This window comes from Sceloporus occidentalis, unplaced genomic scaffold (assembly GCF_023333645.1).
Source record: "Sceloporus occidentalis isolate IW3139 unplaced genomic scaffold, rSceOcc1.0.p SCAF_64, whole genome shotgun sequence".
Lineage (NCBI taxonomy): Eukaryota > Metazoa > Chordata > Lepidosauria > Squamata > Phrynosomatidae > Sceloporus > Sceloporus occidentalis.
In genome coordinates, this window is record NW_028317044.1 from 1,104,009 (window position 1) to 1,121,175 (window position 17,167).

At 46.8% G+C, this 17,167-nt stretch overlaps 2 protein-coding genes across 2 annotated transcripts in view; both read left to right on the forward strand.

Moving 5' to 3' along the window:
• RNF43 (ring finger protein 43) overlaps positions 1 to 9,755 on the forward strand; it is a 31,193-nt gene extending 21,438 nt beyond the window's left edge. Inside the window, exons 3-9 of the mRNA XM_089493450.1 lie at positions 976 to 1,050; positions 2,252 to 2,383; positions 3,700 to 3,801; positions 4,593 to 4,754; positions 5,494 to 5,596; positions 5,884 to 7,362; positions 7,723 to 9,755. Of these exons, the coding sequence (XP_089349576.1) occupies positions 976 to 1,050; positions 2,252 to 2,383; positions 3,700 to 3,801; positions 4,593 to 4,754; positions 5,494 to 5,596; positions 5,884 to 7,362; positions 7,723 to 7,766 (2,097 nt within the window). The 3' untranslated portion in view covers positions 7,767 to 9,755. The remainder of the gene's footprint in view (positions 1 to 975; positions 1,051 to 2,251; positions 2,384 to 3,699; positions 3,802 to 4,592; positions 4,755 to 5,493; positions 5,597 to 5,883; positions 7,363 to 7,722) is intronic.
• A 1,395-nt stretch (positions 9,756 to 11,150) lies between these two features.
• Positions 11,151 to 14,713, forward strand: LOC149287066 (transcription elongation factor SPT4-A). The gene is made up of 5 exons (XM_089493375.1): positions 11,151 to 11,259; positions 13,124 to 13,230; positions 13,528 to 13,583; positions 13,960 to 14,013; positions 14,440 to 14,713. Exons 1-5 carry the CDS (start codon positions 11,191 to 11,193, stop codon positions 14,505 to 14,507), a joined length of 354 nt encoding a protein of 117 aa, XP_089349501.1. The 5' UTR covers positions 11,151 to 11,190; the 3' UTR covers positions 14,508 to 14,713.
• The last annotated feature ends 2,454 nt before the right edge of the window (positions 14,714 to 17,167 follow it).

Sequence of the window (17,167 nt, forward strand, 5' to 3'; positions counted from 1 at the left end):
GAGGCAGGAGAGGCGAAAGGGGCGATGAGGAAGAGCGCACAGTCTCAAAGAGGCTGCAGCGGTTTGCTTTTGCCTGAGCCGACTGGGAAGGGCAAGGTTCTGCTCACTCCTCTCCGCTCTCCTCCGTCTGAGTTCGTTGAATGCAAACACCTTTTGCACTTCAAAGTCAGTTTGTAGCCACAAAAGTGAGCTGAGGACAAAGAGGGGAAGGAAGTAACTTTCCTCCCAAAAGAAGTAGAGAAATTATTTAACTAAAGAAATAGGTTATTTATTTATTTATTTATTTATTTAGGGAATAAACCATTGTTCCCCGAAATAAGGGTTCTGCTCCCTCCCGCAATGCATTTTTCATCCGTTCTCTAAATTTCTAGCGCTGCAAAGAGTGAAGCCCAATTAATCCTCTGCCATCCCACTTTTCCAGCTGCTTTTAAAATGTCCCGGTTTCCATCTTCCTTGCTTTGTCCTCAGCTTACTTCAATTGCTGCAAACTGAATTCAAAGCACAAAGTTTGGACTCTATCAACTCAAATGAAAGGAGGAGACGGTCTTACCCTTCCTTGTAGGTTTAGGCAAAAGCAAACCGCTGCAGCCTTTCAGAGCTTGTACATCCTTCCTCCTTAGGGCCTTTTGCCATTTTGACCACGCTCTGATGCTGCTTGGCCACACATCTCCTGGGTTTTATCTGTGAAACGTTGCACATTATACAGGAAGAAAGGCAGACCTTTGTATAAAAATAACCGATAACCTCTGGAGTCAGAGCTTAAACTGGACCGAAGATGGAGAGAGGTTGCTCAGGCCGTGATGCCATCTCTCCATGGACCAGACCTGGCTCAGGCCGTGATGCCATCTCTCCATGGACCAGACCTGGCACTACGGAGGCAGTTTGAGCATCCTCCTGATTAATAATAATAATAATAATAATAATAATAATAATGTATTGTATTTATCCCTTTTCCTTTCCTCTCTTTTTGGGCAGGCTAAACTGGCGGGAGAGAGGGGTGCCCGGGCCGTCCTCTTCGACATTACAGATGACCAGAGCGCCGCTGACCAGGTAAGGAGGCCTCTGTTTCATAGCATGGAGCCACGACATTTAAAGCAAACTGCATTAAGTCTGCAGTGCACATGCAGCCAAAATTCATCTTTGGATCCCTTTAGATACAGGAAGATGGTGGTCCAGCCTGCATTGTTGCACAAGACGCAGTCCTCCTTCAGAACGTTTCAGCCCCCAAGGCAGCGAGCATCTAAATTCCTGCCTCCGGCAAACATACCTTTTGTTCCTCCAAAGAGAAGGAGGGGGGGAATGCAATAATAAATCAAAGCCCTAACAATTTTCTCTTCTTCCCAAATGCTTCTGCCTGAGGCAAGCCACCTTGCTTTGCCGAACGGTGGGCCTGGCGTCTCCCTGGGATGAAAGTCAGGGACCCTCTCGCTAGGCTTAGTTGTATTTCAATGTTTGCATCCTACCCGCTGTCTCAGGGCGGCATGCGATTAAGTCGATTTAGGGCAATAAATAACTTGGGCTGGAGTTCGACGTGGGGATGTACGGCTTTCTGAGGCTGCATCTGCACTGCAGAATTACAGCAGTTTGACACCGCTTTGAACTGCCGCAGCTCAATGCTGGGGAATCCTGGGGTTTGTCATTTCGTGAGGCACCAGAGCTCCAAATATGTCACCAAACTACGAATGCCAGAATCCCATAGCATGGATCCAGGGCAGTTCAAGCCGGGTCAAACTGTGGCGGCAACCATGGAGTGCAAAGGTTTCTAAAAAGCCATAAACCATGCATCCTCTCAAAGCGGCGTCAAAGTGTAATAATTCTAGGAATTCCAGAGAGCAGGGTTTGAATCTCTACTCGGCCGTGGAAAGCCGATGGGCAATCTTGGACGAATCACGCTCTCTCAGCCTCTGAGGAAGGCTATGGTAAACCTCTCTGAGCAAATCTTGCTAAGAAAATATTTGCCCTCTGAGCAAATTTTGCCCAGATTGGATGAGTTTATTCCTGACATTTCACCAGCCTCTGTGGCTTTGGCATCTTCAGAGAATGCTGGCATGGAAGAGAGTGGGATGCATTCCCTGAAGATGCCAAAGCCACAGATGCTGGCGAAACGTCAGGAATAAACTCTTCTAGAACACGGCCATATAGCCTGAAAAACCCACAAAAAAACCCTATCGATGCCAGCCGTGAAAGCCTTCGACTCCACATATGTGTGTGTGTTTGTGTTTTGCATCTGAGGTTCCTCCTTTTTCCGCAGTTGAGGAAGCCTCGAGGACTCAGCCACCCAGTTGTCCTGATCTGGGGCCACGACGCCGAACTCTTGATGGGGGTGGTCAACAATAACCGGGAGGCCCACGTGAAGATTGAGGTGAAGGAGATGCCAGCTTGGGTGAGTCCTCTTCCCCATCAGATGTCCCTCTTCCTCCTGATGTCGCTACACAAATAACGGGGATAAGGACACGTCGGCTGGGACCTCGTATCGCTTCTGGGTGGTGCCAATATTTTGCAAACTCAGTATGAACCCAGTGCAAGATATTTGGCAAACTCTTTACCGAATATGAACCCACTGCAACATAGGTGCGCATGGCTCCATCTCCAGGACTCCTGGGTTTTGTAGTTCCGCAAGGTCTTCAAGCTTTTGGTGCCTCGCCAAATGGAGCCCTGGCAGTTCAAGTGGTGTCAAACAGCATCATTTCTACAATACAGATGAGCCCAAAGGCGCTTTATTTGAGGAAGCATTTAGCCACATAGAAAGGTCTTTGCTTGGGCTCTCCGTCCAGTTTCCACCAGGCCTTTCTCTCCGCCTCGGGCTTCTCTACCTCTCTACTGTCCCTTTAACCTTTCACTTTCTCCGAGCTGTTTTTCCTTCTTCAAAGCGGCAATTGTGTCACCAATTCTGGGGAGGAAAGGCTCCGGCTTTTTGATCTTGCCCGGCTGCCTAATTATAGGCCTATTTTCCTCCTTCCTTTTTGCTATCCGGTTCTCCAGCGGAGCGATCTGGTCTTGCTCGATCTTTACTTTCCTTTTGTCTCATTCTCTTCGAGATCGCTATCTGTCCGGCTTTCATCCTTCGCGCTCTGATGAAACAAGCCACGAACGTATCTCCCAACGATCTTCTCTTTGTGAAGAAACACAAGCTCTTTACCCCACGCTTCCTTCCAAATCATGTTCCATCCACACTGAACCTCTTTGCCGGTTTTTGGGGCTTGTTTGTTCATGTTTCCATCCCTGATTCAACGCTTGTTCCTTACCATGTTCCAGATCTCTGTCCTTTACGCTTTCCGTTTTCTGTAGCTCTCTCTCTCAGGATTCAGCTCCTGGTCCTCTTTTCCATTCTCCAAATTTCCAGCATTGCGAAGAGCGGGGAACTAAACATCCTTCACCCCTGGACCTCTTATATCTCTGGTGCATTGCATCCCTTTGGGACCTATTCCTTTTCTTTGGATGCCCAAACTGCATTTCTAAATGCGTGACTAAAATGTTAAATGGTTGCAGTCCTGAAGGGAACGGAGGGAGTTTTCATTTTGGCGAGGCAGCGTCCTTCTTTGGGAGGCGGCGGACTTATTTCTCCCCTGCCCTCATGGCTTCTCTGTTGCCGGTTTATCCTCACAACAATCCTCTGAGGCAGGCCAGGTTGACAGAGAAGGTGATGGCTTTGTGTAAACAGTGGCCATGGAAGATTAACCTCTTGTGTTTCCCCAACAGCCGGACTTTGACATTTGGATTCTGCTCACTGTTATCAGCACTGGCTTGGTCATTGTCATCATCTTCATCGCCCGCACTCGCTGCCAGCCAAGGAGGAATCAGGTAAGGACCTTATGGGGTCACCCATCTATAAATGTTTCCCTAGAGCCCCTGTTCTCTTTATGGATACATGGGATGAGGGACCCTATCGACTAAAGGGCTGGGGTGCTTCCCTGCTGTGTGTGCCATCCGCTCAGTGGCATCACAACGGTTGGTATCAACTCATTGTGGCAACTCATGTGTCCAGTTCTGGACATCGTAATTCAGAAAGATGCTGACCAGCCGGAATGTCCAGAGGAGGGCAGCCAAAATGGTGGAAGGTTTGGGAGCCATAAAGCCCTATTAAAAGAGAGACTTAGGGAGCTGGGTATGTTTAGCCTGGAGAAGAGGAGGTTAAGAGGTGATATGATAGCCCTGTTTAAAAGCTTTTTCTGCACTAAGTGTCACGTGTGTTGGAAGAGACGGCTTGTAAGACTCCTCCAGTCTATTCATAGACATAGCCATGTTAGTCTGTAGAATCAGTATGTAGAGAGATCTTGTAGCACCTTTGAGACTCAGGCAAAGAAAGAAGTAGGCAGCAGGAGCTTGCATAGACTAAAGTCTATTTCCTGAGATGCATTTGGAAGTAGACTGAAGTCTACGAAAGCTCATGCTGCCATCTTCTTTCTTTCAGTGAGTCCCAAAGGTGCTGCTACAAGATCTTTCTACATATGCCTCCACTCTATGATTTTATTGAAATTGCAAAGAAAGGGTTGCATTGATGGTCTCCAAACCCCAGCAGATAGACACCTGCTAGCCTTTGCATGGTGCGCTTCCGTTTCCGATCCCTCAATGCTTTCGTCCTTTCCCCGCAGACTGGCGTGCAAGAGGAGACCCTCCAAGCCATCAACCAGCTGGCCACGCGGAGGTACCAGGCCCGCCGCCGACGCCAAGGGCTCCCAAACCGAGACTCCGCCAGCTCTTGCAGTTCTGCCCCCATCTGCGCCATCTGCTTGGAGGAGTTCAGCGAGGGCCAGGTGAGAGTGGGGCTTGGCCCTTGTGGGGTCCTCTAAACAAGTACAGCACTTTCATTGCACATTAATTTCATGTTTAGACTTGGGTCTCATCTCCAAGGTATCTCAATATGTATATGCCTGGAGACCAGGGTTCGATTCTCCGCTCAGCCGTGAAACCCAGTGAGGGACCCTGGGCAAGTCACATTCTCTCAGCCCCAGGTAGAGACTTCTTTAAAAATACACCCCGTAGGTTAAAAACACGTTCGGAAAAAAATGTTATTTGGTTCTTTTACACTGCTCCAGAGAAGCGTGAGTTCTCATGTTACAACCCTATGAAAAGCTTCCGGTTCCCATTGACTGGAGCAGGCTTTGAAATCCTTGCAAAACCAAGGTTTTCTGTTTGGCTGGTAACTGGCAGACTGTTTTCCTGGTGACTGGCAAGGGCATTGGCTATGTTAATCGGTTGCATTATATCCCTGCATTTGGCAGCATGCACGAAACCGCAAATTGAGGCAGTAATTGCATTAGTCATTTGCGTTGAAATGAATGCATTTTAATATTAACCTCCTGTACGTTTCAGCTCCGATGTATGCGCACTGCTGCTGGGGTATGTGTATGCTACAGCCTCCAACTTCCCATTTAGGCTCTGGCTCTTTTCTAAATTTAATTGTTTTCCTGGAGATACAAATACCTTTTCAATACTCAGAGTACTGCAGTAGGACCTTTCTGTCTCCTCCCTGACTTGCGTCTTTCTTTGCAGGAACTGCGGATCATCACCTGCTTCCATGAGTTCCACCGCTGCTGTGTGGACCCTTGGCTTCAAGAGCATCAAACCTGCCCTCTGTGCATGTTCAACATCGTTGGTAAGCGTTAAGTGGAGAGGGTTGGTATCCCAGTAAGGTGCAACCAGCTCTCCTCTGGGGAAGGCTTACGTCGTCCAAGTAGCCCTTCCACTTAGGAAAATAAAGGAACACAAGTGGAGACATGATAGAGCCTGACTCTGCTCCATTCCCGCCTCGGCACATGAGGGCATTGCAAACCAATTTGCAAAGTGGAGAGATCAGTGAGGAAAAAGGATTTCCATGGGGAGAAAAACCACTCCCGCTCACTTGTTCAACGCTGACTTCATCTCTTTTCCCCCCTTTCCTAGATGGAGCAGCCTCCGCTTTGCCTGTGCATTCCCACGAGGATCCGCATCGCCCAGGACCCGGGCAGAGGCCTCGTTTTTTCCGGCAGCACCCAACGCGCGCCTTGTACCATTTCCCACGGACTCTCCCTCCCGGGAACTGCTCTTCAGCACTTCCCCATGGCCACCCATTCTTCCACTCCCCAGAGCTCTCCCAGCTGGATCTGGGGACTGTGCATTACCTGCCCTACAGGCCAAGAGGGCTGGAGCCTTGGTGCAACCACCAGACCCCTCTTTCCCGAGGCCGGTTGGTCCCTCAGTCCCAGGAGTCTTCGGCATGTGAGCGGCAGGCTCTCCCCTCCCGTAATGGCAGGGCTTGCCTACTTCAGCACCCGCCTTCATGCCGCCAAGGTCTCCGGGGGACCCTTGCTGCCAAGGCAAATCGTGCTGCTCCGCTCCATCGGGGAATCCGTCAAGGGAGGCATCATCACCTTCACTACCACCACCATCACAGCAGTGGCTCGGGGGAGAGCTATGTCACGGAGCCGAGCGGGTACCTCCCTGACGGACCCGGTAGCGACTCCAGCTCAGGGCCTTGCCACGGCTCCTCCAGCGACTCCATATTGAATTGCACTGATGTCAGTTTGCAGGCCATCCATGGAAGCTGCTCTACTTTCCGTAGCTCGCTGAGCAGCGATTACGATCCGTTTGCCTTCTGTGGTTCAGAGAAGGCGGCTGCGGAAGACAGGTTGGAGACCGCTCCTTCGTGGAAGGACCCCAGGCCGCGATCGGTTGACTCTGCGATGGCAGGCAGAGCCCACCAGGCCAGTAGCCATGTCCATTTTCACCACCACCATCACAGGCATCACCATTACGGACGCAGCCCGCCGCCTTCGGACTGTCGGAGCGGCAGGTCGAGTCAAGAGCCCAGTCAACGCAAAGCCAAATATTCCAGGTCCAAGACCCATCGCATCCCGGTGCCAAAAAAGGCAGAGAGAATCCAGCTGCTTGAAGCAGAGGTCTCCCAAACTGGCCAAAGCGCATCTTTGCCTCAAGGACAGCACGCATTCTCTTTTGCAGAGGGGTCTGACTTTGGCGCAACAGCCGGTGACCCAGCCGGAGCTGTTGGGCCGTGGACTTCTCAGAAACGCTACCTGCAAATCCATCCCAGTCGGCGGAGATGGAAATGCCCCCTCGAGACTTCCCAGCCCTCTCCCTACAAAGACTCCAACATGCCCCTAGATTTTAATCTCCCCAATCCTTCCAGTCCCAACAACTGCCGCCCCCCAGAGGTTGAGCCTCTCCTGGCAAACAGCCCCTCCATAGATCCTCCCGCAGCCTCACCCCAGGTTTTGCCATGCTTAGCGCCGCACTCTGCTGTGGATCTTCCGCAGGAACTGGACGGGTCAGAGCTCCTGGACTGTGGGACAATATCATCTGTGGAGCATTCAGGGATGGACACAAGCACTTACCTCAGCTGCCAAACTCAGCAACACCTTCAGGGTAAGGATAAGCCTCACTCTTCAAGGTAGGGTGACCCTACCATGCCAGGCCCTAAATGGAAGGCATTGCTGCTGGGGTATGTGTATGCTGTGTTTATCCTGTGAATATTATCGCGTAATCACGCGTAACAATTTCGCACGGGGTTGCACAAAACCCGCCATTAAAATGATCACAAAGAAGCGTTGACGCACATCTTTTTAACTTTGGGGACTTCAGCGTCAACGCATTTCCAGTATCGCTTTATGTGCGCAATTGTGTGTGATAAGCATTCGTGCCATTGCTCACCATTTCTGCTTCATTTGTGGGATGCTTTAAATGCGCTTTAGTCTGATAAACTCACATTCTTGTTCTTTATTACAGGACCGAACGAAGATGTCCCAGACGTGTACGAACATTCGGTTTGAGAGGAAGTAGGACTCGCTTGCCATGTTGGTGAAACCTGAACCTGACTTTTCCCAACGCTAGTGAGAGTGGACTTGATCACAAGCTCTCAATCCAACTTTTCATCCCAGTCCAGACAGTGTCACCCCCCGACACTTGTCTCCACATTCTTGCCTTAACGCCAGCCAGCTCTTTTGCCTGCCAAAGCCATAACTCACATACCAAACGTAATCTGCCAGTTTTACCAGTGACCATCTTGAAGATGGTTCCTTGAAGGGATCTGTGTCGCTCTTTTTTAACATTAGTGAGAGGAGCAGGAGAAGGGAAACGAATCATATTTTCAGGATAGGAAATAATATCCCTCTGTTTCCCAAGATGTCCTTTTTCTGTGTCAATGCCAATCCCACAGTTCCTTAGAAGAGACCCTCAAACGTTCAATTGGAAATTCAAGGGAGTCCCCCAAAGCCCAGCTTCCAAAGCAGACGCGACGCAATGCATCAGGTAATTTGGCATATCCTTGCGGATAGATCAGCCGGTGCCAGATGCACAGTGTTATTGTTTTGCTACCCAGTTGGTGGGATGCCCATGTCATCTTGGCATATATAGTCTGTGAAAGCCAAGTGCCCAGCAATATGCCACCATATCCCTCCTTGGCAAAGACCCCTGGTCCTGTCTTGATTGGAAAGGTGTCATTGGCCATGTCCGCATGGATGGATGTCTGCCCACTTCCCAATGCTTCTCCTCCCATCCCCACATCGGTGTGTGGTCCACACAGTCAGGGGGTTCTTTGGAGTTTCTGACCTCGTTTGGGTCAAACGGAGACTCTTTTTACTCCGAAGAATTGCCCTGAGGTGTGGATTGGACCTGTGCTTTACCTGTTTTGGCCCCATGCATCTTCTGAACCGGTCAGAGAGGGAATGTGATGGGAATGTTTCTTTCCCTCTGTGTGGACAGAGTCCTTGCTCATAATGTATGGGAGAAGTTCAGGGTACCTTTCCCCAAACCCGTTTCTCATTCATAACTTTTGCCATCTTGGCCACACTCTGGTTTTGCTTGGCCGCATATATCCCGGTTTCCCCCTGTGAAATCTTGGAGGGTATGGTACTAGTTTAAGTAGAAATGCCTTCATCCCTTTTTGGTCCAGGGCTTAAAAGCATCCTAAAAGTGAGGAGAGCATCCTATCTTGGGAAGCAGCATGGCCCCAAAATGATCATTTAATTACGAAATAGCTTTGGCAGAGGTTTCTTTATGGAGTCACCCATAAGAAAGTCGAAAAGCTGGCTCTGCTTTCTTGTAATGTTTGCCTCAATGTTAAGGGACTGTTATTCCAAGAGCAAATGTGTGAACAAGACAAAATGGCAAAATCCACGGAGACGTTGCGAGATCTTCCCCGAAGGAACAGTTTTCAAAAGGCCTCGGCGCTTCGTTCCTTTTCCCGGCCGGAATGAAAAGACGAAAGGATACGAAGAAAGGGAGGGAAAACACGATGGAGGAATATCGACAACTCCAGGCTGAAGATCCTTTTTGCGTTCGGTCGTGGTTTATTCGAAAACGGCGACAGAAATTAGCATCGAGATGAGAAAACAATTCTCTTTGAATCGCCATTGCTCCGTTCCCTTTCTCCCGCCAACCTCAGACCCTTTGAAATGTGAACGAGGAGTTTATTTTTGTATTTTTAAATTCAATTTCCCGAGCCTTACTTGTTGTTGTTGTTATTGTTATTGTTATTATTATTATATTTTGGAGGCACTTGGGTACTTTTGTAAAACCGAACCAAAAAAACGGAGGGGAAAAACAAAAACACAATGTTTATGTGTATATATATATATATACGTATGCGGAAAAATGAGATATTTATGTCAAAGAGACAGAGATTGTTTGAATACGGGGAAAAACGTGTGAGTTTTATTTATTTTGCTAATATATTTATCCACTTGTAAAGCTGTTCAGTGGCTGTTGTCGTTGTTGTTGTTATTTTTTCCACTATAAAGCCATTGGGTGCCCATGTTTTAGAGGTCGCTTCGTCTTCTTCGTTCCTTTCTATACATTTGCGCAGTGCTCAACGAAGAGCCAAGATTTATCCAGTGTCGCAAACAACTACACTTCCCAGAATCCCATAGCATTGTGTTAAAAGTGGTGTCAAGCCGGGTTATTTCTGCAGCGCGGACGCAACCAAAATGGGTGGCAAAACTGCAAATCCCAGAATCCCCATAGCATGGCGGATAAAGTGGTGTGAAAGTGGGTTATTCTGGCAGTGCAGAGGTGACTCAAATATGTGTCACAAAACTACAAATTTGAGACTTCGACAGCATGGTCATTAAAGCAGATTGTTCCTGCAGCACGGATCGGATGCAACCTAAACGTGTCACAAATGTGCCAGTCCCAGAATTCCACAGCATGGAGCCGTGGCAGTTAAAGCGGTGCCAAAATGGATTAATTCCTTGAGTGTAGATGCAGCCTGTTTCGTAGTACTTTTGAGTAATGGAAAATATATGTGGTTTCTTTGGTTTGGTAATATATATATATATATGGTTTGGTAATATATAGGAATATATATATATATATATATATATATACACACACACACTTCCATATATATATATATATATATAAAAGGTTTGGTAATATATAGGAATATATATATATATACACACACACACATACACACACACACTTCCATATATATATAATATACATATATATATATAATGAAATATAATTCATGCCAAATATAATTCATTTATATATGAAATATAATTCATATATATATATGGAAATGTGGTTTCTCACACACACACACACACATGAAACCACATTTCCATTTATATATATGAAATATATATATGAAGTATATGAATATATATATTATATATTATATATTATATATGAATTATATTTGGCATATGAATATATATGTGTGTGTGTGTGTGCGTGCGTGTGGGGTTTCTTTGGTTTGGTTTTACACACACACATATATATGTGTATATATATATATAAAACCAAACCAAAGAAACCACTTATGTTTTCATATATTTGATTATATATATATATATATATATATAGAGAGAGAGAGAGAGAGAGAGGGTGAAACGTTGTGTTCTGCTTAGTTTCATTCCTTTTTAACCATTTTTAGAAATGCTTTTTGTGAGAAACATTGGCAAATAAGACAAAAAGGAGAGAATTGGGGACCTTTATTTTAATCACCTCAGTTCCCATTTTTCCCCGCGCATGCGCGCTTTGAAACCCTTAACCCCCGCCATAAAGGGGGTTGGAGGTTAAACTGCGCATGCGCCTAGAGGGAGCGAGCGGGAAAGCGCGCGCGCGCGCGCGCAGCATAACCATAGAGTAACCCCGACCCAGAGCGGCACTTTCCCGTGAGGCGGAAGTGACGCTGTGCGCACTCGCGTGTTTATTTCCGCTCTCTCTCCCCTCCTTAAAGCGGCAGCCATGGCGCTGGAGACGGTGCCGAAGGACCTGCGGCACCTGAGGGCTTGTTTGCTGTGTTCCTTGGTCAAGGTAAGCAGGAGGGATGCCCCACTTCCGGTTGGAGGACCGGAAGTGCACCGTTTGGTTCACTTTTGTACACTTTGGTTAAGAGGCAGGCTTTGTAAGAGCTTCTCCTTCCAGAAAAGCCTCTTTAGTTAGATAGTTAGTAAAGTTTAATAATAATAATAATAATTATTATTATTATTATTATTATTATTATTCCGCCTTTCTCACAAGTTGGGACCCAAGGTGGCTTACAGTATCTATCTATCTATCTATCTATCTATCTATCTATGTCTGTGTGTGTATATATATATATATATATGTATATACACACACATATATATTTGCTTGTGCATATATTTACATAGATAGATCGATTCTGTAATCCGCCTTGGGTCCCAACTTGGGAGAAAGGTGGGATAAAGTCCTGTTTATATATGTATATATATATATATATCCATAAAAACATATTAAAACAGGTTTTTAGAAACAACTAAAACAATCCACTTAAAACAGTAAAACGTTTTAAAACATGCCAAACTTAAAATATACACTGTTTAAATAATCTAAACCAAAAAAACCTCCTTATTCCCAGATAATAATAATAATAATAACAATAATAAAAGTCATTTATATCCCGCCTCTCTACAAAATGCAATTGGGGCGGCCGGATAAAGCCAGCCTTGCATGGTTTTAAAAAGCGAATAATTGCATTAATATACATATTATACATAAGCATCTATCTATCTATCTATGGATGATATGTGTGAAAGGGGTGTCGGAGTCCTAGTAGACCATAAGTTTAATGCTGTGCAACAAGTATATTGTGCGTTTCACTCAGCCGATAAAGCTTGTCACGGCTGGGTTTGCCAAAACGCTGACCCAAGCATGTTTTATGAGGCGACAGACAGTGTGATGCGGCAGCTAAAAAGGCCAATGTGATTCTAGGCTCCAGCAATAGAAGCATATATAGTGCCTAGAGACCAAGGGAAGTCCTAGTGCCACTGTATTTACATTTGAACCCCTCCTTTCCTCCTCCAGGCATCTTTTCCTTAACATGAGGAACAACAACAGACTGACAACTGTGCGTCATTTAAAAACACAACCTCAAGTTAAAACACACGCATTGGTTTAAAGGAAGAAATAGGATATACATACGGAGGAGCATAAAACGCATGTCGGTTCAAAAGGACAAATAAAAACCTATGCACATTAGAACAACCATTTCATAGGTTTAAAGCAGGGGTAGGCAACCTGCGGCCCGCGGGCCGGATGCGGCCCGGCGAGGCCTTGGGACCGGCCCCAGCCCAGTCCTGCCGCTGATTGCCGCCGGGGCCTTTGGGGGGCAATTGTCTATAGAAGCCTCAGAAACATGCATTTACATTAACATTTTTTTTAAAATCAGCAAATTTTTTTCGCATGTCCTCCATTTTTTTAAAAAAAGCGTCTTCCATTTGAAAATTTTGTCCTACATTTGTCCTGGTTTATTTATATATTTAATTTTTTAAAAAATCATTTAATTATTTATTTTTTGGCTTCGGCCCTCCAGTTGTCTGAGGGACAGCAACCCAGCCCCCGGCTCAAAAAGATTGCCTACCCCTGGTTTAAAGTTTAAAACTGGAAGAGGTTGGTCTTTGGTGCCATGGTTGTCGTGTGCCTTCGAGTTGTCTAGGGAAATGTCAGAGAGAGCTCTGGCGCCAAGGTAAACTACATTTCCCAGGATTCCCTAGCGCTGAGGGCAGTTGAAGTGGCCTCAAACTGCATTTGTTTCTGCAAGGCGTTTTGGACCTTGGTCCCAAAGGTGTTGCAGCAGTATGCTTTTGCGTCCCCTCGTTGCATTTCTCTGCTTGATGTCTCCGTTTCATGGTGGGCTTCTCTCTCCTTTCTCCAGACCATTGACCAGTTTGAGTTTGACGGCTGCGACAACTGCGACTCCTATCTGCAGATGAAGGGCAACCGCGAGATGGTCTACGACTGCACCAGTTCGTCATTCGACGGGTGAGCGTCTTCCTTAAATACAACAACAACATGGCTGAGGAGCTGGGAGCTGAAGTCCAACATCTTTTAAAAGGCACTGTTTGGGGACTACCTTAAAGGAGCTCCCCTTCAAAGTCCTTCCTTTGCAAACCTTCACTTCTGAAAAGCCTGTTGTCGAAACTGTTTGCCTTCAAATGGAGGCTTGCTTGGACCTGGAGGAAGAAGGCCTTGCCTCTCTTGCATCCCCACCATTTGTGCCCAAAATGGCGGCATTCAGTTTTGTTCCTCTTGTTCTTGACCTTCCTTCTTTTCTTGCAGCATTATTGCGATGATGAGCCCGGAAGACAGCTGGGTCTCCAAGTGGCAGCGAATTAGTAAGTCCTTACCTCCTGCTTCCCCCATGGGTTACGTCCCAGTTCTTTCTGCCTTTTGGTTGCCAAGCTAAGCTCACGCTTTCCCTCTTGAATATAAGTTTCCTCCATAATTGATGTACACTTATAATACTACTAATAAATATATAGCCCCCTGTTGTTGTTGTTGTTGTTGTTGTCTAAGATCTCAAAAGAGGTTGAAGACAGCTACCAAGGCAGTATTCATAGTATTCATAGTATTCATACTGAATGCAGTGGCAGCTAGTGGCTCCCATGTTGGAGGGGTAGTCACTCTGTACCAGGTTTTGGCTAGCTCCTTTTCTGTGAGGCTGAACTACTATTGAGTAGTAGTAACTCTAAACATGTTTTCATCTCACAGGTAACTTCAAGCCCGGGGTGTACGCTGTATCCGTAACGGGCCGTCTGCCCCAAGGTAATCTGCTTGGCTCTTTCTTCTCCAAAGAAGGGGAGGATTTGAAAACCTTCCCATGCCCACAAGCATCAGGTTGCAACCTCAAGCTTTCCCCTGCCCTGGCTGCTCTGCAGTTGAATATCTGGGCTTCCTTCTCTCCTGGGAAGTCAGTAGGTATAGAGTATGAGAGTTGACCCAAGGAGGATCATGGAATCATAAAATCACAGAGTTGGAAGAGATACCAAGAATGGCCATCCAGCCCTAAAAGCTGACTCCCGTGAGGCCCCAAAAGGCCTTGCGGAGGACCAGATGCGCCCCACAGGCTGCACTTGGATATGGGGCAATACAAGAAATAGTCTTCCTATTGATAAACCATTGCCAGCTCACCCTTCTGTTTCATCGTTGTTTCTTCCCGCTTCTGAACCTTTGTGTGTTCCTTTTCCAAAGGCATCGTGCGAGAGCTGAAGAGCCGCGGAGTGGCCTACAAGTCCCGGGACACGGCCATAAAGACCTAAGTCTCTTGGCCGGCTTTCCCGCTGGCAGAGATGGGCGCCTTTTACACAGAGCTCTCTTTGCCTGGCCTATGGATGGCTCCATCTTTCCCCCTCCTGACAGCTGAGCTCAGTAGGAGTCTTCTCAAGAAGCCGCAAGGAGGAGCGACAACCATTCCTGGGGGTTTATGTAAATACTCTTTTAATAAATGTGTCGGTGGGATCAGAAATGTACACTTGGTTTTATGGTGCTGCACCGGAGGCGGAGGAGAGAGGAATCGCTGCTAAATGTTAACTGAGGTCCAACAACATCCGGAGACCCCTGTGTTGCCCATCTCTGCATCAGAAATGGTCCTTCTGTTGCAGACCATGTCAGGCAGTCATAATACATCAAGAAGGCCAAAGTTAGGGGGCTGGGAAAGAATGGGGAAAGGTCCTGCAAAAGCCCAGGTACCCTTTGGGTCTCTCTGGACCTCTCCATCCTCTCTACCAGAGGCTGAATATGGAGAAACAAAAGAGAAAGGGGAAACGGTGCATGTTACAAAGGCAGTGAACTGTGGGCCTTTTGTGTGCTTTGGAATACAACTGTTCAGCCTGTGAAATTCACGTGGCCCCATCAGAAAGTTGGGCCAAAATTGCCCAAAGCAACGTCAGCAGGAGAAATAATACTAAATGTAGGATACGGTTAGTGAATAAAAAACGAAATGCACAGATACAGGATCTTTTTTCTGCCGCTTGGAGGCAGTGTGGGTCTGTTGATGCTGTGATGCAAACCCATCTCTTCCATTACTGCTAAAAGGACCTGGGTTTGTACCAGGTTGCATTAAAGGGGACAAGAGGGCTCTTCCCTTGGCAGCCACTGCCTCTGCCCAAATAGGGGTCTCTTTAGATGTCCTTTCCGAAAAATCAGCATGAAAACCCCATGCCAGGGCAAAGGTCCATGAGGAAGGGCCTCCCAGCCCAGGAGGTTGGGAAAGTTACTCTTCGAGGACTACAACTCCCAGGTTGCTCCCCACTAGCCAGCTCTGGCAATGGGTTCTGGGACTTGGAGTTCAAAACGGTAGCGTTTCAAGGCTCCAGTAAAATGAAGGATGCGTGTGTGTAAAGCATAAATGATATATCATTTTAAATTTTTTAAATGAGAACCAACATGGTTTAGTGGTTTGAGCATTGGGTGGTGACTCTGGAGATCAGGGTTCGAATCCCTGCTTGGCCATGGAAGCTCACTGGGTGACTTTGGTTGAGTCACATACTCTCAGCCCTGGAAAATCTTGTGATAGGGATGCCATAAGTCAGAAATATCGTGAAGGCACACAACAACAACAATTGGATGGATGGATACAGGGAGGGAGAGAGAGAGAGAGAGAGGTGTGCATGGATAGATAGATAGATAGATAGATAGATAGATAGATAGATAGAGGTGTGTGTACATATATTTCTTCTTTGTGGTCTCTGAATGCACACAAATAGGTTATTCTGCGCCTGCGCAGTAATCTTCGGAACCTTAGCGCTATTATCGGCGTTTTGGCGGTAGCAACTGCCTTATTGTCAGATTTCCTTCTATACGCTGCTTTCCTGTCAGACTTTTAAAATTCTTTTTGACAGGACCAATCTGCGTTTTGGTGGCCATTTTTTTAAAAGACATCATTCTTCATATTTTAAAACCATACTTCAAAAATATGAATCTAAATTTCTGAGGTAAAGTTGTTTTAAGGACAGCTTGCGCTGTGATTTCCTAGAGCAGAATTACCTCAGAATTTAAACTGAGGTAAAGCTGTTTTAATGGCGGCTTGCCGCGCCTTCGCATTTGGCAAGGCCCTTTATTTTCCTGAGGAAATAAATAAATGGCGCCCGCCTCGCCGGTGCGCTTTACACCTCTTTATCTCTGAGGAAAAGCTTTAAAATGGCCACTGGCCTTGCTTCCTTTTTTACTCCCGAGGATACACTTTTAAAATGGCGCACTCCTCACTAGTACGAGCAAATATATGACGTTTCTTCATCTGTAGTGGTTTCAATAATGTGTACATTGCCTTGAGACTTGTTGGCAAACAGGCAGGATGTGAATTAGTAGCAGCAATAGTAACAGTAATAATAGTAATACAGGCGCGCAAGGGAGGCTCGCTTCTCCCTGGCCGATCCTGCTCTGCTCTTTTTATCTTTGCAAACCAGAAGGGCCCCGGGGCCTTTGTCAGGCCAGTGTTTTTCACGCTGCGCTGCTTTGAGCGCCGCTGGTGTGTGTCTTCGTATTTCGCTCTCCCTACGCACTGATTTTTATTCTTTGCAGCCTTCTGGGTTGTAATATCTCAACCGAAAAGGCACTGCCTGAGAGTTGGGAGGGGTATAGCCACAGAGGTACACATCCCTCCATATTTGCAGCTTTAATTATTCATGCATTTGATTAATATGTCCTCTCTAGGAAAATCTAGGTCCTCCGGCGCAACTCTGTGGTCAACTTTGACTAAAAGTTGCACCGAAAGACCTAGAGAGGACACTCTACTAGGCCTTTGTAGCTCCTCCAGCGCAGTTCTATGGTCAGCGTCTGTCAGACGTTGACCATAGAGTTGCCCTGGAGGGCCTAGAGATTCCTAGAGAGGATACTCTGCTAGGCCTTTGTAGCTCCTCCAGCACAGTTCTAGGGTCAGCGTCTGTCGGACGTTGACCATAAAGTTGCCCTGGAGGACCTA